Source organism: Propithecus coquereli, unplaced genomic scaffold (genome assembly GCF_000956105.1).
Source record: "Propithecus coquereli isolate 6110/MARCELLA unplaced genomic scaffold, Pcoq_1.0 Scaffold1, whole genome shotgun sequence".
In the NCBI taxonomy this organism is placed as follows: Eukaryota; Metazoa; Chordata; class Mammalia; order Primates; family Indriidae; genus Propithecus; species Propithecus coquereli.
Window position 1 is genome coordinate 863,552 of NW_012133857.1, and position 19,970 is coordinate 883,521.

General features: G+C 47.3%; 1 protein-coding gene across 1 annotated transcript in view; it reads right to left on the reverse strand.

Moving 5' to 3' along the window:
• Positions 1-11,608: 11,608 nt before the first annotated feature.
• The window catches only part of TRANK1 (tetratricopeptide repeat and ankyrin repeat containing 1), a 69,689-nt gene continuing 61,327 nt past the window's right edge, over positions 11,609-19,970 (reverse strand). The window contains exons 20-23 of the mRNA XM_012642987.1: positions 18,772-18,917; positions 14,912-17,961; positions 14,162-14,260; positions 11,609-13,069 (exon numbers count right to left, since the gene is read on the reverse strand). Of these exons, the coding sequence (XP_012498441.1) occupies positions 12,969-13,069; positions 14,162-14,260; positions 14,912-17,961; positions 18,772-18,917 (3,396 nt within the window). The 3' untranslated portion in view covers positions 11,609-12,968. The remainder of the gene's footprint in view (positions 13,070-14,161; positions 14,261-14,911; positions 17,962-18,771; positions 18,918-19,970) is intronic.

Below are 19,970 nucleotides of genomic sequence, written 5' to 3' on the forward strand. Positions count from 1 at the left end.
GCAACCCCCTGCCTGTGGTGGAGACCCAGCTGGGAGGTGCTGCTAGGCAGCAAGGAGATTTCATGGCCTGCCTGACAGTTGTCCTCTTTCTTTAGTGGCATCTGTGCTGGATGCTGCTTAGGGCTGATGATGGCAGCGTGTGGTGGGGCAGATTAAAGGTGTAACTGGAGTTTGGGGAGTCGGCGGTGCCTGATGCTGCATCAGGTCCCAGATGGGGTGACCTGGGCTCAGACTAGGGTGGGGACAGAAGCGGCAAATGTGAGCACCATCATGGACACAGTGGGGGCAGCAAATAGCATCCCTCTTATTTGCATAGTGCTATGGAGGTGTGGAGCAGTGCACTGAGAGGTGGTGAGGAAAAGCCACCTCTTTGACCTTAGTTTCCGCATCTACAAAATGGGCATTACCTACTTTTCAGGGTTAACCAGAAGATTAAGAACAGTTACATCTGGCATATGTTTGGTTATGAAATACCTGTTAGTGGGGGCTCCACATAGAGGCCATGATTGTTGTCCTTGGAGAGCTCATGAGCATTCTTAAAGGAAAAGGAACTAAGTGCCAATTCTTTGACCAGGAATAGATCGATTCCCAAATGTCAACATCATCTTGGGGTATTAATTCCTAGGAGCATTTACAGGGAAGGCAACAGTGTCTGACAGGGGAGATGATCTGCTTCTTGCTTCAAGCCTGACGGAGCTCAGAGCCTCCCACTCACTGCGGAGGACCTGCAGACCGGGTTTCCCAGAGAAACCAGCTCGCTCACGCTGCAAGGGCGGTGCCTGCGTTTGAAGCTAAGACTGACACACAGCCCCAGATTCAGGCTGGGAGAAGGCCAGGAGCCACGCTCCTCCCTCTCCCCGTGGGCCTCCCCCTGTTTCCCTGTTCTCCCCACGTTCCCTCTCAGGAACTCAGCTCAGGTGACCTGGCCCCGCAGTGAGCCACCTGTCTTGCTGGGCAGTGCAGAGGAGCGTGCTGGGATGGGGAACAAAGGAGGCAGCACTCGAACACTCTGAAACTCACATGCACCCACTCGAGTGCACTCTTGGCCTTGATTCTGTGTTAAGCTGTGAGCCAAAAATATGTCTCCTCTAGATGGGAAAATGCGCTAGAATAGCATTGTTTGCACTCCCCACGCACCCCACCAGCACCACCAAACTTTGGACTGTGCACTAGGTCCAGCAAGCAGTAGGTGCTCTGCTCCCAGCCTTCTCTTCTTTTCTCTCCTGCCTTCTGCCCCCCCAGGGCCCACTCTAAGTTCACTTTGGAAGTCTGCAAAGCTGAATTAGGGAGCCCAAAGAATTCTTTTTAATGGTCCTCTGGCTCTTGCACTCCCTCTGAAACATAGATCCAATTCAATTCAACAAACATTTATTGAGCACCTGTTATAGGCCAGCCCCTTGCTTACTGCTAGGACAGGCAACTGAGAAGCTCTTAATCTAGAGCAGCAGGGTGCGACAGGACTTTCTGGGGCAATGGGAATGTCCCAAACCTGGGCCAACTGATAGAGTAACCACTAGCCACATGTGGCTACACTGTACTTAAAATGTGGCTCGTGCAACTGTAGAACCGAATTGTCCATTTTACTTAATTTCTATTCATTTTCATTTGTGCTGCCATAGGTGGCTAGTGACTTCTCTGTTGGACAGTGCAGGCTAGGGGTGGCAGGTGTGTGCACAAGAGCCCTCTTCCACCTTCCGCTCTGAGTCCCCCAGCAGAGGCATGGAGGCCACACGCTGAGGGCACAGAGCATCAGCCCTCACTCCGAAAAAGAGGGTAATTTTCACAAGGGATTAGGGAAGGCTTCCAGGAGGTGGTGGTCTGGGAGAAGAGGATTAAAGGAAGGGAAGGACTTCAACAGATTAATGTAGGTAGGAAAGGGACTTCCGGGCAGACACCAGCACTGGGAGGAGGCACAGAAGCTGGAAAGTGCAATATTCAATCAGACTGGACTAGAGGGCTGAGGAGAGCTCAACTAGCAGGGACACACCGGGGGCAGCCTGGCGCCTCTGAGCAAGGGAGCTAATCATCAGGTGAGCTCCCAGAAGCAGGCAGCTGTATCCAAGACACAAATGAGGGGGAAGCTGGGCGGCCCCTGGGAGGAGGTAGGAGCCATGGTCCCAGCAAGGGGAGTGAAGACCTGAGCAGGGTAGAGGTAAGGGTTCGGGGGAGGGCAGTGTGAGCATCTCCTCGATGCCACTCCTACCACCTCCTACTCTGTCTTGCATCCCTAGCAGCCAGCTAAGTTTCAGTCGATAAAAGGGGGTCAAAGCGCATAATAAGTGCCTGATAAATGTTTGCAGGAAGGAAGGATGAAATTGAGCAATCTCTCAGGCTTGGTGATCAGTTAGAATTTAGCCATGGGGGTGAAACGGGGGTAGAGCTTCATTCCCTCACACTCCAGAGCCTACTAAGGGCTGCACACACAGGCGTGGGGGATGAGGCAGAAAACAGCCCCAGCACTGCCCTTGGGGAGAGCCCGGCCTCACTGAGGGATGCAACCAGCTTCCTCTGAGGCTTCTGACCGAGAGGAGGGTGGCCCTTCCTGAAAATCAGGAAATCGGGAAGAAAAGCCAGTGGATGGGCCAGAGCATTTTGTTTGGATCATGCTGAGTTCAGTGTGCAGGTGAGACATGAGGGTGGAGAAGCCCAGCATGTACTCAGAAGAGGTGTTGGGGCAACAAGACTTGATTGTGAAGTCCTGAGCATAATGGGGAAACTGAGGCTGTGAGAGTGGTGGGGATGTCCAGGGAGTAGAATCAGAAAGGACAAGAGGGAGGCAGAGGCAGCACTCACAGAACAACCTTCATGCTGTCCCAGAGCCAGCCTGTTGCCTGAGCCCCTTGGCACCTGCAGCGCTCTGTTCCCCGGGATGGGACATAAATCCCTGGGTCCCCTTTGCTCAGCCAAAACGTCGCCATCATAGGCCCTTGTCTCTGTGATTGCCAACTGGGGCTAATGGACTCAACCAAACCCATTCTCCTTCAAATGTTGCTCAGAAATGCTGACGCCTTTACCCAGTGTTATGAGCTGAATTGTGTACCCCAAAATTCATATGTTGAAGTTCTCAGCCGCAGTACCTCAAAATGTGACTACATTTGGAAATCAGGTGTCTAAAGAGGCAATTAAGTTAAAATGAAGTCATTAGGGTGGGCCCTAATTCAATATGACTGATGTCCTTACAAGAGGAAATTAGGACAGACAGGCATGGAGAGAAGGCCAGGTGAAGACGCAGGGAGAAGAGACATCTACAAGCCAAAGAGAGAGGCCTCATGAGAAGTCAGACCTGCCAACGCCTTGATCTTGGACTTCCAGCCTCCAGAACTGGAAGAAAATAAATTTCTATTGTCTAAGCCACCCAGTCTGTGCTATGTTGTTATGGCAGCCCTAGCAAACTAATACACCTGCTCATTGTTGGTGGGTGACAGCCTTAGGCACGAAGACTTCTAGTTCCCTTCTCATGCCAAATAGGTAGCCCCCTCTTCATTGAACAGAACCTCCCCTGCCCCCCTCTGCAGGACCCCACCCCCACACACCCACTCCCATCAGGCCAAGGACAATACAAGGATTTTTAGATTCTGTCAGGTTGCACTCTCCCACTTTGGTTTTTAAAATATCTCCTGTAATAAGGGTAGTCAAAACAGTGTTTGTCCCTTGGTGAAGACTCCTTCTCGGATATATTTCCGGACTGCAATTTACTTGGACTAAACTGCAGTAGCTTTAACTCTACCTGGACACCCCCAGGCAGCCTGTGCAATATATATTTTTTTTTTTTTGGCCTGTGAATTAAATGCAAAGAAGGATCAGAGGGATAAGAAATTCAGCCACATGTACCCTCTTCCTCCATGCCCCAGTCCAGCTGTGCCCTGGGACCCAGGCCACATTCCACCTCCTCAGCATGTACAGCCTGACAGCCCAGCATCTCCAGAGTCTACTTTTGTACTAATAGGATTTCTGCATCTTTAAAAATTTTACCTGAAAGCTCTTGATAGGAAGAAGATTATAGTTCTATCAGGAAAGTGCCTCAGTTACAATCCCAGGTCTCCTGAAAACGTTCACCTGACCTGGGTTCTGAAGAGCCGAGTTTGGATGAGCCAGGGAAACTGGGGATCAAGGGCAGCAGTCCTGCGGTCGGGTCCAAGGACCCCAATGCTTGGCATCGGGCATGCGTAGTCCCAGGATGACAGACTGCATCTTCTGCCTTCATCCAGTTGTTCTGACATCTCAAAGCCCAGCCAGAGGGGATAAAGTGTTTGCCCTCTCGCTCTGACCCAGAAAAAGTCACCAACTTGAACTGTAGTTCTGTCCCCCACCCCTCGCCCCTTGTGAAATCAGGAACATTCTGCATGAGGGAATCTTTGCCTTCCTTGCATGGCTGAGCCCTGTGTTGTCCCAGGGGTCCATCTCCAAGGCCAACAAGACCAGTGGGAAAGATCTCCAACAGTGGGTCACCACCATGACTCTCACCCAGGAAAACAGACTTTGGGAGCCACTCAGCCTGCAGTGGACACGTAACCACAGCTGCCGCAGCGGCCCCACCTCCTTCCCTCTGCCAAATTAACACCCGCAAGGTCAATAATCAAAATAATCAAAGAACCCCAGAAAATTGGAAGCATACTGACAGCTGCTTGAAGAAAAACTGAAGGGAGGAGGAAATTGGTGGAGTAGAGGCTGGGAAAAAAGTGTCCTTATGCTCAAGAAAACGTCCACCCTCTCTGTCTTTACAGTTCAAACAAACTTGCTGGGGGACCTCGTGGGTGACTGCTGGAGTGGAGGGCCTGAGGGACACGCCTAGACAGGGAGCTCAGAGCCTTGTTTCCGTCTGCGTAATAGATGTACTAACGGCATCTCCCTCGTGGGGTTGTCGTGCGTATTCTGAGGCAGTCCCCGTATGAGGCAGTGCTGAAGGACTCGTGTAATACATGATGGCTGTGATTAGCAAAAGAAGCCAGGCAAGGAAGCAGGAGGATGCCATCAGTCGTGGTACTCACAGGCAAGGATGCTCTCAGGGAGCAAGGCAGAAGGTGTAGAGCAAAATAACTAAGAGCTAGATGTAAAAGGATCCGGTGATAAAGTTCAAGGTGTAAATAGTGGACAACCTCAGAAGCTGAGGTTCCCTCTTACGGGTGGCTGCAGATGCACACCAGGTGGATTTGGGACAGTTGGATGAGAAGATAGGACCAAGCCAGACCGGTGTGGGACCTCAAGGGGTGTCCAGAAGAGCAACCTTTCCTACCAGGCTACCATCACCATGGAGTACACGACATTACCTCTTAATGTTGCTTTGTAAACACCTGGTGGGTGAAGTGGGTTCTTTTCTGACCACCTCTTTGAGAAACAAATATTTTCCCTCTTGTACCTCTCCATTTTGATTTTTAAAAATTTCTTTATTGTTTTTTGTGACCACAAATATAATCCAAGCTATTTTTTTAAAACCTAACTATTACAGAATACTCAAGGTCACCACCATCAACAATTTCGAACTAAATTTTTGCTTATTTTTACAAAAATGAATAGAACCATGGAGCCCCTTCTGCTGCTCGAGTTTGCAGTGGTCTTTGCCATATTTCCATGCCAGCACATTTAAGTCTTCTAAAGACTGAACCACACCCATGGTATTCAGCCATGCCCCTGCAGAATACTTGGGTTGTCTCCAATTTCACACTCTCCCAGACACCCCTGCAAGTGAACATTTAATTGGGCACTTGTAGGAATGCTTCCCTATTGTAAATCCCTAAAAGTAGGATACCGGCTATATACATACAATGAAATATTATTCAGCCTTTAAAGGAGGAAAATGACAGATGCTACAATACAGATGAAACTTTAGGGCATTATGCTAAGTGAAACAAGCCAGTCACAAAAAGACAAATACTGTATGATTCCACTTATATGAGGTACCCAGTCAACTTCACGCAAAGTAGAAGAGTTGCTACCAGAGGCCGGGAGGAGGGGAAATGGGGAGTTAGTGTCCAGTGGGCACAGTTTCCATTTTGCTAGGTGAAAAAGTTCTAGAGATCTGTTCACAATCATGTGAACATACTTAACACTACTGAACTGTAAACTTAAAAATGATTAAGATGGTAGATTTCATCTTATTTTTATTTTACTACAATCAAAACTAATAACAAAAAAAGGAGAAAAAGACCCCCCAAAAAAACTCCAAAAAGTGGGACTGCTGGATCCAAAGGAGAGTCCATTTTTAATTTTAATGGATATTGTTGAAGTGTCCTCAAGAAACGCTGTACTGATTTTCGTTGCTGTTACAGCATGTGAGGCCCCTTCTCCCACAGCCTCTCCACACAGGCATTACCAACTTTCTCTCCCTCAGGAGTTGGTGATAGCAGGTGGGAGGAAAGGAGGGCAGAAACTGATACACTCTACTTGAAGTATAACGAAGAATGTTTGCTCAGCCCCCTCCATATACTCAAGAGTGACCACAAAGTAAACTCGGTTGCAGCTTTCTGCAGGGTAGGTGCAGATCTCTGAGAATGCTTCCAGAAACTCCAGAGTTATTCTAGTTCTCTTCCCCCATCCCACTCCCTAACCTTAAAACGATGACTCCAAAAATCACAGACTGGCCTACATTTCCCTGAAACAGCTGTCCTGCCGAATCTCTAAAACTTGGGTTAAAAATAGTCTCTGTCTCTAAAAGAAGGCCGGGTCCCTGGGAACAAAGCCCTCTTAGAAATATCCCCACCTCCATAAAGGACACACAAAAGCTGACCCAGCGTGGTCCCTGGAGCTCTTCATTGCTCATGACCCCCTCCCTGCCATGGAAACAGAGCCCTGCCTGAAATTTTTTCATATTCTCGGTCCATCTGTGGAGGGAAAGTAGGAAGGGAAGGAAACAATGCAATTACAACCTAGCTACCAGCTTGTGTCATTATTTCCATTTTATAAATTCCCAAATGGGCTCAGAGACCTAAAGTAAAGTGTCTGAATTCACAGTATGAGAAGCCAAATTTTAATCCTAGGTCTCACTCCAAATATACCAGGTGACAGCACCCTGTTCCCCATTGCAACCCTTCCCCTCTAAAGGTTCTATTATATATTCAGGTCACATCATCCATGAGAAGAGAAAGATGCATGTGTCTTAAGCAGAGAACACAGAACTCTGAACAGGGCTAGAGTTCTGCGGCACCAGGAGACAGGTGTCTAAACAACAACCCACCTCAAGAACGCCTGGTACCTTGCTGACGGCTTCCCCCTCCTCCTTCCTGAGCCGGGAAACACATTTTCTTGGGTGGTGGGTGGGAGTGAGGATCAGCTGTCTAATGTTGTTGGCAGGCCTGGTTTCTCTGCTGCAGAAAGGAATTAAAGTCTATCAGGTTAAACAGAGAGGTTTCCAATGAACTTTTAAGCTCTGTGCCGTTATGGGGGTGCTGGGTATGGAGGTGGCTCCTCATTCTGCCCACCTGGCCTTTTGTTGTACAGTCAGAATCTCTGGAGCAGATTCAGAGTGACAAGATCAAGTAAAGCCGGTCTCAACTGCCTAGGAAAGACATTTGTGGCAGAAAGGAGAGCGGTTGCCTGCTGTGTTGATTTACCTGTCCTCTGAACTAAAGAATGACCCAGGGACAGATTTCTGGCAACTACATGGTATTGATCCAGAAACATGTTTACGGGATCCCAGACCTCAGATTAGCCTGGTGGAGAAGGCCAGGGAGAATTTAATGTATTTTATTACGTGTGTGTGTCTGTGCATGTGTGAGAGAGAGAGAGAAAAAGAGAAAGAGAGGTGTTAGGCCTAGAGCAGATTATGATGGTATCATGGGTAGAGAATCTCCGAATGCCAGATTCCTGTCCTGCAAGGACTGTGAAGGAGATAGAGGCATGAGGAGAAATGACCAAGAATAGCACAATACTGTGTTGTGAGCTAAGTATCATGCTCCAGACCTGCAGAAAGAGTACATATCCAAGTGCCCTCCGATTCACATTTCAGTACCCAGGAGCCCCCTGCCCAAATGGCCCTGAGCGTCTTCCCCACTGATGTACGGGGTCCAAGGGGGCGGGCGTGGGGCCAAGTGTGGCTGGCTGGGGAAGAGGGGTAGAGATACGGGATGAGTTTGGATGTGTGGCTGAAATGTCCACACACATGCCAGCGAGGGCCTCCATGGTATAGGACAAAGCAAAGGATGGGAAGAGAAGCAGTCAGAGGAGAAGTCTCCATTTATACCTTTACCCTAGACCCCACAGATTTTTCGGGGCAGGCTTTCCCTCAGGTGACATGTGGCTGCCAGTGGGCCAGGGGAAGCAGAACCCAGGAGTTGAGTGAAAAGAACCCTGTAATGTTGGTCAGAGGGACCCACTTCCCCTGCAGGTTGCCCTGGCAACCAAGTCTCAGCTGCTGGTGAAGGCCTGCACAGCCAGCTAGTCGCCAAGGTTCACAGGAGAAGTTGCCAGGATCCAAGGGTGGCTTCCAGGATCCTCCTGGGGCAGTACGGTCCTAGGCACTACTGTCCTAGGATCCCAACTAGGCCAGGGAAAGAGGTGGATGAAACCCTTTCCTTCCAAAGCAGACCGTGTAATACACGGACTCCAGTAGGGGGTTCTGCTCTGCCACCTCCCTGCTCACCAACCTCGGGCACACCTTCACTTCACACATATATAATTAGTAGTTATCACTCTACATTTTGGAGAAATGATCACAGATGCAACATGCCTAGTAGTACCTGACACGCAGTAGGCTCTTGTTTTGGTTATCTATTGCTATATAATAAACCACTCCAAAACTAGTAGCTTAAAACAGTAATTATTTATTAATTCTCATGATTCTAGGGGTCAGAAATTTGGGCAGGTCTCAGCTGGTGGTGGTTCTGCTCCATTTGGCATCAGCCGGGGTCACTGACTCAGCCACATTCAGCTGGCACCTGGGCTGAAAGGTCCAGGAGGCATTCTCTCGCATGGACGGTGCCTTGGGGCTGCTCCCCACGTGGCCTCTGCACACAGCTGGCTTGGGCTTCTTCACAGCATGGTGGGCTCAGGTATTCAAACTCTCACAAGGCAGCTGGATTACTCCAAAAGCTGCCAGGCCTCTCAAAGGCCAGACCTGGGGACTGGCACAGTGTCATTTCTGCATTCTGTGGGCTGAAGCAAGTCATAGGGGAGAGGAGACAGACTCCACTTCTGGATAGGTGAGTCTCTCTCTCTCTCACACACAGAGAGAGAAAGAGAGAGAGGGAGGGAGGAATTAATAGCAGCCATCCTGAAGTCTACCTAGCCCTCACTGGGAATGACTTTGAGCAGCTGTTTTGTCCTGTCCTTTAGGGCCAGAAGCCAGGCTGCTCCAGGCGGGTGACAGTAGAAAACACGTAAGTTTCCTTGCAGGGCATTCCACTTCCCTGTAATAAAACACTGTTGCCAAAAAACAAGTGAAAGGCTGAAGGAAATGAGCTCTTTAAATGCCCAAGGGCTGGCACAGTCTGCACTGATATTGGGCAGGAGCGATGGGCCCCAAGAAAGAATTGCTGGCATTTGCTGTTAACCTTGGTGCCTGAGTCCTTGTGGAAAGAGTGCTGGCTGGCATCAGAAAACTCAGGTCCAAGTCTTAGTCCTACCCCAAACTGGCTGTACGACCCAGAGTTGAGTTATATAATCTGGGCCTCAGCTTCCCCACCAATGATTTTCCTAAGGTATTGAGATGCTAGCACAAAGCTTGGGATACTGTTAGCTCCCATGTCAGCTTTTGTCCTGCCTTCAGTCATAGGAAGACTGGACTCCTGTCCCAGAGAGAGTTTGGGAGAACAAGGGCTCTTGGCTAAGAATGGTCAGGCTGGAGTATGTGTGTCTTGGTGGGAAGAGGGCAGGGAACAGCCACCAGAGGCATAAGACCCTCTCCATCTCCCTAGCAGGCCTCAAGGGAACCAAACAGCATTCTGAAAGGTTAACACTGACTGCAAGAAAGTGGAGCCAATGTCTAAGGCAGTTAGGAAAATGCTTTCTTCTTCATGATGGGTTTTTAGAAGATGAACAGTCCCAGAAAATTCCCTCCTTTGGGGAGATGCACAGTAGGTGCGTATGTACTTATCCAGCAACTGGACACACAGGGGAGCCCGTAGGGCGAGCTAATGGGGTGATCATGACAAAGCAGAAGATAGCAGAGCAGGCCCGACTGCTGCCCTTTAAAAGGCTTGCTCAGAAGGTTGGCCTTTGGCTGGCATCTGCAACTGAGAGTGAAGAGGGTTCCCACCACTCCCAGGACTAATAGGAGTGGCTCCCGATGCCTAAATTGTTTTTATAAACAACGTGGGTAGAAAATACCTACATGACCAGCCCCCAGGAAATCCTGAGCTCTACTGGTGAGCTTCCCTGATTGGCAGTATTTTACATAGCAAGTTGTCACAACTTGCTGCTGGGGAATTAATACTGTCCTGTATGACTAAGAAAAGGATCCTTGGAAGTTTGCACCTGGTATCCCCTCCGAGACTTGGTCCCACGCACCTTTCTCTTTGCCAATTTACTTGGTATGATTTTGCTATGATAAATCAGAGTCATGATTACAACTACATGCTGAGTCTTGTGAGCCCTCTTAGTGAGTTATCAAACCTGAGAGTGGTTTGGGGGATCCCTGTCACACACCCCCTTCCAGGACTTCCAGGCCAGGACACCAAAGTTCCTGCAACTGGAGTCCAGGACTCAGGTCATTAATGGAAATTACTGACCCTTCTGCTGCTTTCTTTTCTCCTGTCCCACCTCCACACCCACACTCTAAGGAGCCTTACAGGTTGAGGAGATGGATTCTTACAGGTCATCTCTCAGGCAGTGCCACTGGACAGTTCTGATCTAGAAGGCAGCAGGATCATCTGTTCCAGTTCTGAGCCTCTTTAATCTTGAAGCATAGGATCAGATGCTTTGCTAAGACTCAGCTGTCGCTGCTCACCTGACACAAGCAAACACTGACATCATAGCACCAAGACTTGAGGGTATTCAAACACATGGAAACGGTTTACAGAACCACTCGGCATCAGGCAGGAAGTGATCTTAGACCAATTTCCCCAAAAGGGAAACTGAGGCCCAGCTAGGTTATGTAAATGCTGCTACTACCCATGCAATGCACATTTCCATCCTTCTCTTACATCAGATCATGAGGCTCCTGAAGGTGGTGCTGCACTCAGGCAATCAGTGTTGAGTAGTTCTGATTCACCCCAGCTTACACGGCTCAGTAGGGGCCAGAGAGGGATTTAATTCCAGGTCTCCTGCCTCCCAGGAGAACATTCCTACTTAGGGGAAAGGCCTGGTACATGAAATGGAAAAAACTCCTTATAGTCCAAACCCTTCAGAATATGCACAAGGCAGGCCCTCAAGAACACTTCAACCAGTTTTCAGTCCCTGGACTGACTTTATTGCTCTGTCCCTGACCAGCAAGCTTCTATCCTGACCAGCATCAACCGCATGACTAGAAGAGACCAGTTTCATGATTTACTCTTTTACTCCGAGTAGAGACTGAAAATAAACAAAACGATAGCAGCAGGTAAGAGAAATGATTTAACTTTATAAAAATGTGATAGTACAGCAAGATTTGACTGGGGTTTTGTTTCTTTTTTGTTCTGTCAAGTAAAGTTTATAAAAAACACCTGGAATAAAAATTAGAAACATAACCTAATAAAAATTAGAAACAAACATTTCAAGGGAACAGAGTCATTTAGAAAGACAATGAAGAGAAAACAATAAGCAGCAAAAGCAGCAGCCACATGGGGCAAAAGTTGGTTCTGTCGCAAGGACGAATCAAAGACCAGTGTGAACCTGACCTTTCCATACTAGGCTAAGCAGAGAGGTGGGGTAAGGGTGGGCAGTGACCCTCAGAGAGGCAAGAAGGCTTCCCAAGTGGGACCACACTGAGGGCTGCTGGTTCAGTGGATGGAGGGGGAAAGCAATGGCCTCCTACAGAAAGGCCCACACCCTGCCCTCTTATAGGGCCGACCAGCCACGTGGCAGTGATTCGCAGCCAAATCCTCATGGATTGGCACTGTAAGGCTGGCTTCCTCCTCTGTCCACTTGCTCTTAACTGACCTGCGACTCTGCAGGTCATGATCCTACCATGGTGAGCTCAGCGGGGAGAAACTCATCAGAATGTCAACCTAAGCTAGAGTGGTAAACTTGCCAGGGAAAACCAAGAAAACTAGACACATAGGGCCGCATAAAAAACACTTTTCAGAATGTCTGCAGCACAGCCAAGGCAGAGTTAGGACCACCTTGGAGAGGCATGCCGGGAATGCCCCCAGCAACATTTCCCAGCCTTTCACCTCTGGGCGAATTCTTGACTACATTCTGAGGTAGTCTAAACGTGACTTGCACAGGTAGCTGAGAACGGTCACAAAAAGACGGAGGAAAGGAGGGCAGAAAAGTTGCCACAGAGAGAAATGGCTAACATTTATAATGGAAGAAACTACTACAAATGTAGACATAACCAGAGATAACCGAATGCAGTCTGGTATCATGGTGGCCGGTGGCAGGGCCCATACAGACCCTGAGCACACACAGCTCTTGTACTACTTAGCGTTGCAGTAGTGTGGCAGGAGATGAGGGGTCCATAGAGGGATTTTCTGGTCCAGAGCAGCAGCAACTCTGAGGTGAGAGGTGTCTGTCTTAAACACCTAGGCCCCTGCTACGGACTCGTGTCAGGATAAAGATAACCCAGAAAGTCTGGGGACTTTGAAAGGAGGAGTCCCAATGTTCCCTTCAACTACAACTCCTCTAATCTACACATGTTTTGCAGGGGGAACTAATACTGTTAGACTTTACTTGGAAAACACTTAAGAGGTCCCTGCAGGTGAGGGAGTAATCAGACCCTAAGCCACCAATGAAACACAAATAACAAGAACAAAAAGCAAAGGCCTTGTCAGACTCCCCTACTCATTTCTGTAATGCTAATTCACATTCTTTTACTCTTGGGCTCCAGTACTCAGAATTCTAAGTCAGGATGGAATGTTCTAGAGGTTGAGGAGGCAGCAGCTGTATGGATGTGGATGTTAGTATTTTCTCTGCTTTCCACATTTCCGTGAACGCCTCCTAGGACGGAGCTCACCAAAGTCTTCAACTTCATTTTCATAATCATCTTCCTGAACGATACCTGTTTAAAAAGCAAAAACCAGAAACAAAGTGCAGAATGGTGATTTTGTTTTTTTTAACCACTCCACTATAAGATATAACTTTCTAGTAAAATTTAAAGTCTCTGTAATAAGGGTGCCAGAGAAAGAGTATTTTCCTTTGAGTACTGGTGTTGCTTCTCAAGAAGAGCCAGGGCAAACACCCTTCCCCCAGAATTAAGTTCTTTTATAGGCTGGTTCCTCTGGCCTTATTTTAGAGGCCTTTTAAATAATAAAGAAATCAAGCAAAACCTAAAGTCAACCATAAACTTGAGTTGGTATACCAATTATCTTCCTTTTGAAATAAACACAAAACCATAGTCCCCAGAAGGGACTACATGCTAAGTATTTTTTTTTGGCACAGACATTTACGCCAAGTCCCTTCAAGTTTTCCCTAACTCTGGGGTCTGGATTTTCCAGGGGCTTCCATGGTTAGTGAAATACTTGGAGCAACAAGAAATGTGGTCCAGCCAGGAGGGGGCAATAGTTGGAATGGGAAAGAGGGAAGACATTCCCAATCACACAGAACTTGGCAAGATAATTCCGACTGCCAGAAAGGAAACCTGATTCACTCTACACAAGCTTTTAACCCTCTGTAGGAAGACGTGTGCAAGTTTCCCCAATGATTTTGTTTGTTTTGTTCAAAAAGTGTATCCCCAGGCCTAGAACAGCATCGATACATACTAGACACTCAATAAATATCCATTGACTTAAGTAACTGATTGACACAGGAAAATATATTTATCAAGGGATGGCTTTACAATACTTTGCCCATCCTTGGGAGTCCCTGCATGGAGTACACACAGTGACTAAACATCATCAGTAACAGTTCATGAGCAGCAAGACATTTTTAGCAACTAACATGAGCCCGGTATAACAGCTCTCACAGTCAGATAGAAAAGCTCAGATATAAATGCTACCAGTAATTTGACTCAATGGGGGTGATGATTCTAAACAGTGAGAGGTCACTATTGACATCACTGGGCAGCCCCACTTTAGATTCACCTCAGAGCCAGCAGTATTAAGAACCACAGGACCCAAAGTGTTACCTGTCCCTGGAATATAGGACTCCTTACCTTCCTCCTTTAAGCAGAGCTCTGTTTTCATCAACCACTCTCGTGCACGCCTAACCGACAGGATCAGAATGTTGACCAGCCGAGTCATCGCCTCCTCCGCTATAGAAACCAAAGAACGGGTGCTGAGTGAAGAGGTCATCACAGGGACTAGAACACCAAGTACTAGAGCCAAAGCCCCCATGCCCCAAGAGCTGGTCTCTGTTTGTGCTTTGCCTGAGGAGAGCCCTCCTTAAGGGTAAGGGACCAAAAGCTGCCTTCTGCCACCATAATAAACTACAATTAAAGGCTAGCCTGACACCATTACTGTGTATCTGCAGAGACTGCCAACTGCAAACATTTCAGGATGCCAGTGTTGAAAAGCCATTAAACCTTAAACTGGAAAGAGAGTCTCTGAATTATAGAATGTTTTAAAATATGTAGTTTCACTGAGTTTATATATAACTTCTACTCAATGTTGCCAAGAAGTAGCTTCTTCTTAGATCCTCTCCATAGAATTAGCAATTTTCTCATCTGTAGCACCTGGGGAAACTATCTTGGCCAAAGATAATCACAAACTTATAATTGGGGGAGGGTGGTCCAAACAATGAGGTTTTGCTGTAATTTGAGAACATACATTTCTCACTTATATTCTGCTAATGCCAAGATTCCATAATCCCCAAGTCAAAAGTCACTACAAAGGATTTAACTCTGCTAAGCATTCTCAGAACCTGGGTCTAACCCCTTCTGGGCCCCATCTCCACAAGCCCTTACCGCCAGCCCAGGCCTTCCGCCTGTAGAGGTCCTCCACCATATCCGAGACCCTTTTGATGTTCTCCTGGACCTTCCTCTGCAGCATGTGGCTGTGCTCTTTAGAGCCTAGGTGACTGTGGATCCACACACTCTGCTCGATGTCCTGCACCACCAGCTTGCCTTCGTCAATGGCTGGGTCTACCTTCTCAAGGAAAAATTCTGAGTATTTCTGGTAGGCCACTTGCTGCCTCTGGTGGCCTTCTAGGTGGATGTGCTGCTCGTAAGACTCGCTGTTCCTCTCCTGACACTCCTTCCCTTCCAGCTCAGCACCGGAAAGGATCACAGCCTCTGAAGCCACTCCCTCAAATGCTTTGCTGGGGCTGAAATAGTTCTCAGGGCTGCGGATGAACTTCACCCCACACAGGTCGCACTGAGTCCTGTCCACGTCAGCTCTTTTGAAATTCCCAGCCCCAGGCTCCCTGGCCTCCTCCCTGATGTGCTCTGTCTGGGTGCCCACCCTTCTCCTCCAGCTAATGCACAGAGACACCACCAGACACGCCCTCCTCAACTTTCGCTGGATGGAGGCCTTCCGCTGCTTTTGGGAAAGGATGGCAGCCAGGAGGTAGTCTCTGTCTTCTAATGTCAGCTCATCTGTCTCATCCTCACCAAACTCACACTCAGGTTCAGCTAAGTAGTCCACAGGGTCCATACAGAGCAAGCGATTCAGTCTGACCTCCTCATGATAGAGGCCGCGGAACGTGGACCCTTTCGTTTGCACGCTGTCCCACCGCCAGTGGCAGTCCATCAGGTACTCTTCATCCCGCTCAAAGAGCAGCTCCTGCAGTGCCTCAGCCACAGACTTCACAGTGACCGCCATTAACACCCGCCTCACCACCTTTAGGAGCCTCTGGGGAACCTGGTCTGGGCAGTCCATGCTCATGAGCTGCAGCCTGGTCTCGATCTCCTGGAAGTGGCGGTACAGGAGAGGCTTGCAGGATGGCTGTAGGACCTCCTCAGCATTCACTAGCATCACCAAGCACAGCACCAGTGTCCGCTCTGCCTCACCTGAGACCACACAGTCTATTTCACTGAAGGCATCAAGTAGGACATTGAAGTGCACATTCTCACAGCCACATAGCACCTTGACGAGATAGGAGAGGTGGAACCGGAAATCCTGAATGGCTCTTGTCACATCCTTCGGTTTGTATTCCTGAATTATGGAGAACACGTCCCCAAACTCCCTGTCCCTCTTGCTAAACAGGAACTCCCAGTAGTGCAAGAGCGCAATGTAGCTCTTGGGGAGGCACAGGATGGCATTCTTCCAGAGACGGGCCAGCACCACCCCGCAGTGGACAAACTGGAACTCCAACAGGGCCACTGTGTTTCCAATGCTGGGGATGAGTGGTTCTTTGCACCTCTTGACCAGGACATTCATGAAACGGAAAAAGAGCCTTTTGTAGTTTTCTGGGTTTCTGTACACATATAACTGGTCAATGCAATTCTCCAGCAGCCGGATGAAACACAGATGGGTCTTCTCTGTACTTTCATCATCCTTGTTGGGCGCCAGCATGCCGAATTTACCTTCCATTCCTTTCATCCTGCTGCCTCTCCCCCTGCCCCTGTCCTCTTTTTCAGATTCTAGAGCTTTGAGCTCCTTGTTATAATTGTCCTCCTCCTGGTGGAGCAGCTTTTCAAACTCCTCTGGGTAGTTGGAGGACAGAAGGGAAGCTTGCATGGCACTCAGCCACAGGTCTGTGGATTCCCGGCGGCTACGTGCTCTTTCATTTTGAAACAGAAAGTGGATGTACTCTTTCAAAGCAAACCTGTAGGATCGGAAGGATTTGTAATGTGGTTTGAGGATTTCTTTGCATGCCATAGGGTTTTCTGACAACACTCTCTGATGGAAATGCTTAGGGAAGAGGACATTCAGGAAGGATTTGCAAAGGCCATACATATCTGTAGACAAAATATAATCAATTTCTTCAAGTTCTTCAGCTAATATTTTAGGGAATACTTTTTTAGCTTCCAGAAGCAAACCATTGATTGCCACCAGGTGTATTTTCGACTGAACCATACACTTGGCCTCACAACGCCGTAGTGGCCTGTGAAAAGCATCACAGTTTTCCTCCTCACATTTTAAGCCTACAAGATACCTCATGCAGACCTGTGGGTAGATCTTCCCAAGCAAGCTCTGTGTAATCTGACACAGCCTGCTCAAAAGGTGTTTGTTTAAGGCTAATTTCACCTGGTCAATCATTATCAAGTAATGGTCTTTTGTCTTCTTCTCTCTCAAATTTAAATCCAGGTCAACAATTATTCTTAATATAGGCCCAGGGTCATTTTGAGCTATCTGGCAATACCTGGCATCCACCTGGGAAATCCCAAAAAACTCAAAGCAAGATTTGACCATTTCCTTCTCAGCATTGTTAGTCACTCTTTTGAGGGCCCTGACTAGATTGAGGAGGACTTCCAAGCCCCCCGGAGCCAGGGCCAGAACCTTCTCAGGCTCGACCTCACACTGGCTGGCTGCTTCATAGAGCGCTTCCACCACTCCAGCTGAGTGGTTGAGTGTGTCAAACTTGAAAAAGGCATCCTTGAGCTTCTGAAAGTCTCTCAGGATTACCCCCTGCAGGAATTGGGCCTCAGCGATGCCGGACAACTGGCTGGTTTGATAGCAAAGGTCAAGTGCTTCTCTCAGAATGGCCTTGGTATGTTCCACATCAGAATCCCTGGCCACATTGAGGCGGGCAGCCCCCAGCAGACAGGAGGCCTGGAAGTCCTTGTCCATAGTAAGCCTGGCAGCCTCCAGGAGGCAGCCATGTTGCTTCATCAGCAGAGCAGCCTCTTCTCTCCGACCTTCCCTGTTCAGCAAGTCTGCAGCTTCCGCTACGCATTTCCGAGACTTCAGGAACACCAACTGGTCCTCTATGTCTAGCTTCGAGAGGACAGCCATCATTTCCTTGATCTTATTTGCACTAAGGTACTTTGCTGCGGCTTCCAAGTAAAACTGACTGGCAGAATAGGAGAGCTTGGAAATGGGAAGGGTCTTGGTCTTTAGTATTTCTTCATACCTGCAAAGACAGAGGACACGAATGTCAACTTACTATCACCCAACCAGCAGAAAATTTCCTCCAAGATACATCATAGAGCAACTTAAATAAAACTCCCGAGTGTAGGTATTACAAAATGAGACCAAAATTTGTCAAGCATTCAAGCATTTTTATAAATGCTTCATTTTACACTGTTATCAGTATAATAATAATGAATAATAAATTCTTTATTCTTTAGTCAGGCATTAGCGTGCTTTAATGAAATATAGCGGAGGTGCAACTCAAGCAAGTGGGACTTAAGTTTGAAAGCCAATCTATAATTTATGCATAGTCAAAATTACCCTTGAAAATACTCCCTTCAGCTCTCACAAAACCATGATAATCACATAGGGTATACAACTCTGTTCAATTTGATGTGATTAATGAGAAAGGATGAAATGGAGGCTTATGCACATCAGCGACTACATTAGTCTCCCCCTTATTATCTAACTTATGATTCTTCTCTCTTGCCAGGTGTGCATGTGGTTGGATTTGTGCGAGATTAATGAACTCTGAAGGGCCTCCCTTCATTCTGCTGATCAAAGTCAGTATATGCTGTTATATACACACTCGTAACACACCCTCATCTTCTTCGGCCCCCTCTCCTCATGACACTCTGTCAAAGATTATAAAGAGAGTGGAAAACACAATCTTGCTCTCAAGGCCCAGCACCGAGGCCACCACTCAAACAGAAGGAGGGCAACATGATCAGGGTACCACCACCTAGGGCAAGCTGCCCCCAGGGAGAAGGAGGAGGAATGGAGGGAGAAGAGAGAGAATAAAACCACCTACTTTTCTACTGCAATAGCAGCTTCTTCAAAAAGCTCCTCTTGGCAGTACATTTTGAGTGCTAGATCAAATTCCTGAATCTGCTCAAAGCATCTGAAAGCATCTTTGTAGCACTGGCTTCGCTTATAGAAATAGGCAGCATCTCTTATCTAGGACAGAGTAAAAAATTACTTTTAGAGTATTCATAACATAACTTTCTAGTCTTAAAAATACCATAAATAATAAAGAAATGGTTGTATGTCTGCTATTTATTAGAATCCAGTTAAAACCCCTAAAACATAGATAATATTAGGAAAACTAATTTATAGAGAGAAAAATAAGGTTAAATCTCAACCTCACACCATACGCAAAGGTAAGCCCCAGGTGAATTAAAGATCTAAGTGTGACAACCATTAAGGGAAAATGTATGAGGATATCTTTGTGACCTTGAGGTCACACGTAAGTGGAAGGAGTCTTCACTTAACTCCTTCAACAAATAATATCTTCAAAGAAACCCAAAACCCACAAATTTCAGGAGAAAAACTGGTAGATTTGATTACATTAAAACTGTTCAAACAAAGGGCACATGAAATAAAGTTAATAGAAGACAAATATTAACATCTAGATCAGCACTGTCCAAGAGAACTTTCTGTGAAAATGGAAATGTTCTATACCTGTGCCAAACAATCTACAAGCCACCAGCCACATCTGAATATTGAGCCCTTGAACTGAATTTTTAATTTTATTTAATTTTAATTAATTTAAAGTTAATGAGTCACAAGTGGTTAGTGGCCACCACACTGGAGTGGGCACATCTAGAACATAAGAAGAATTCCTACAACCACAAGAAAAAGACTTTCCTGGAAGCACAACAGAGAACTAGGCAAAATATATAAACTGGCAGTTTGCAGTGGGGGAAACTTGACTAACCAATAAATAAATGTAGATGCTCAACCTCACTAATAATCATAGGAATGCAAGTTAAAACTACAATGAGATACATCTACCAGGTTTGCAAAAACTGGACAATCAGAACCCACTGAACATGTTCAGGAATGTGGGGATCACAGAACCCTTATGCACAAAGTAGACCAGCCATTCTGGAAAGCAAAGTGGCCATCCTTAGCAAAATGAAGTATATGCATATCCTGGGGCCAGCAAGCCCACTCCTGGCAATACATCTTGAAAAAGTCTTGCACAGGACTTATAAGAAGATGTGCTGT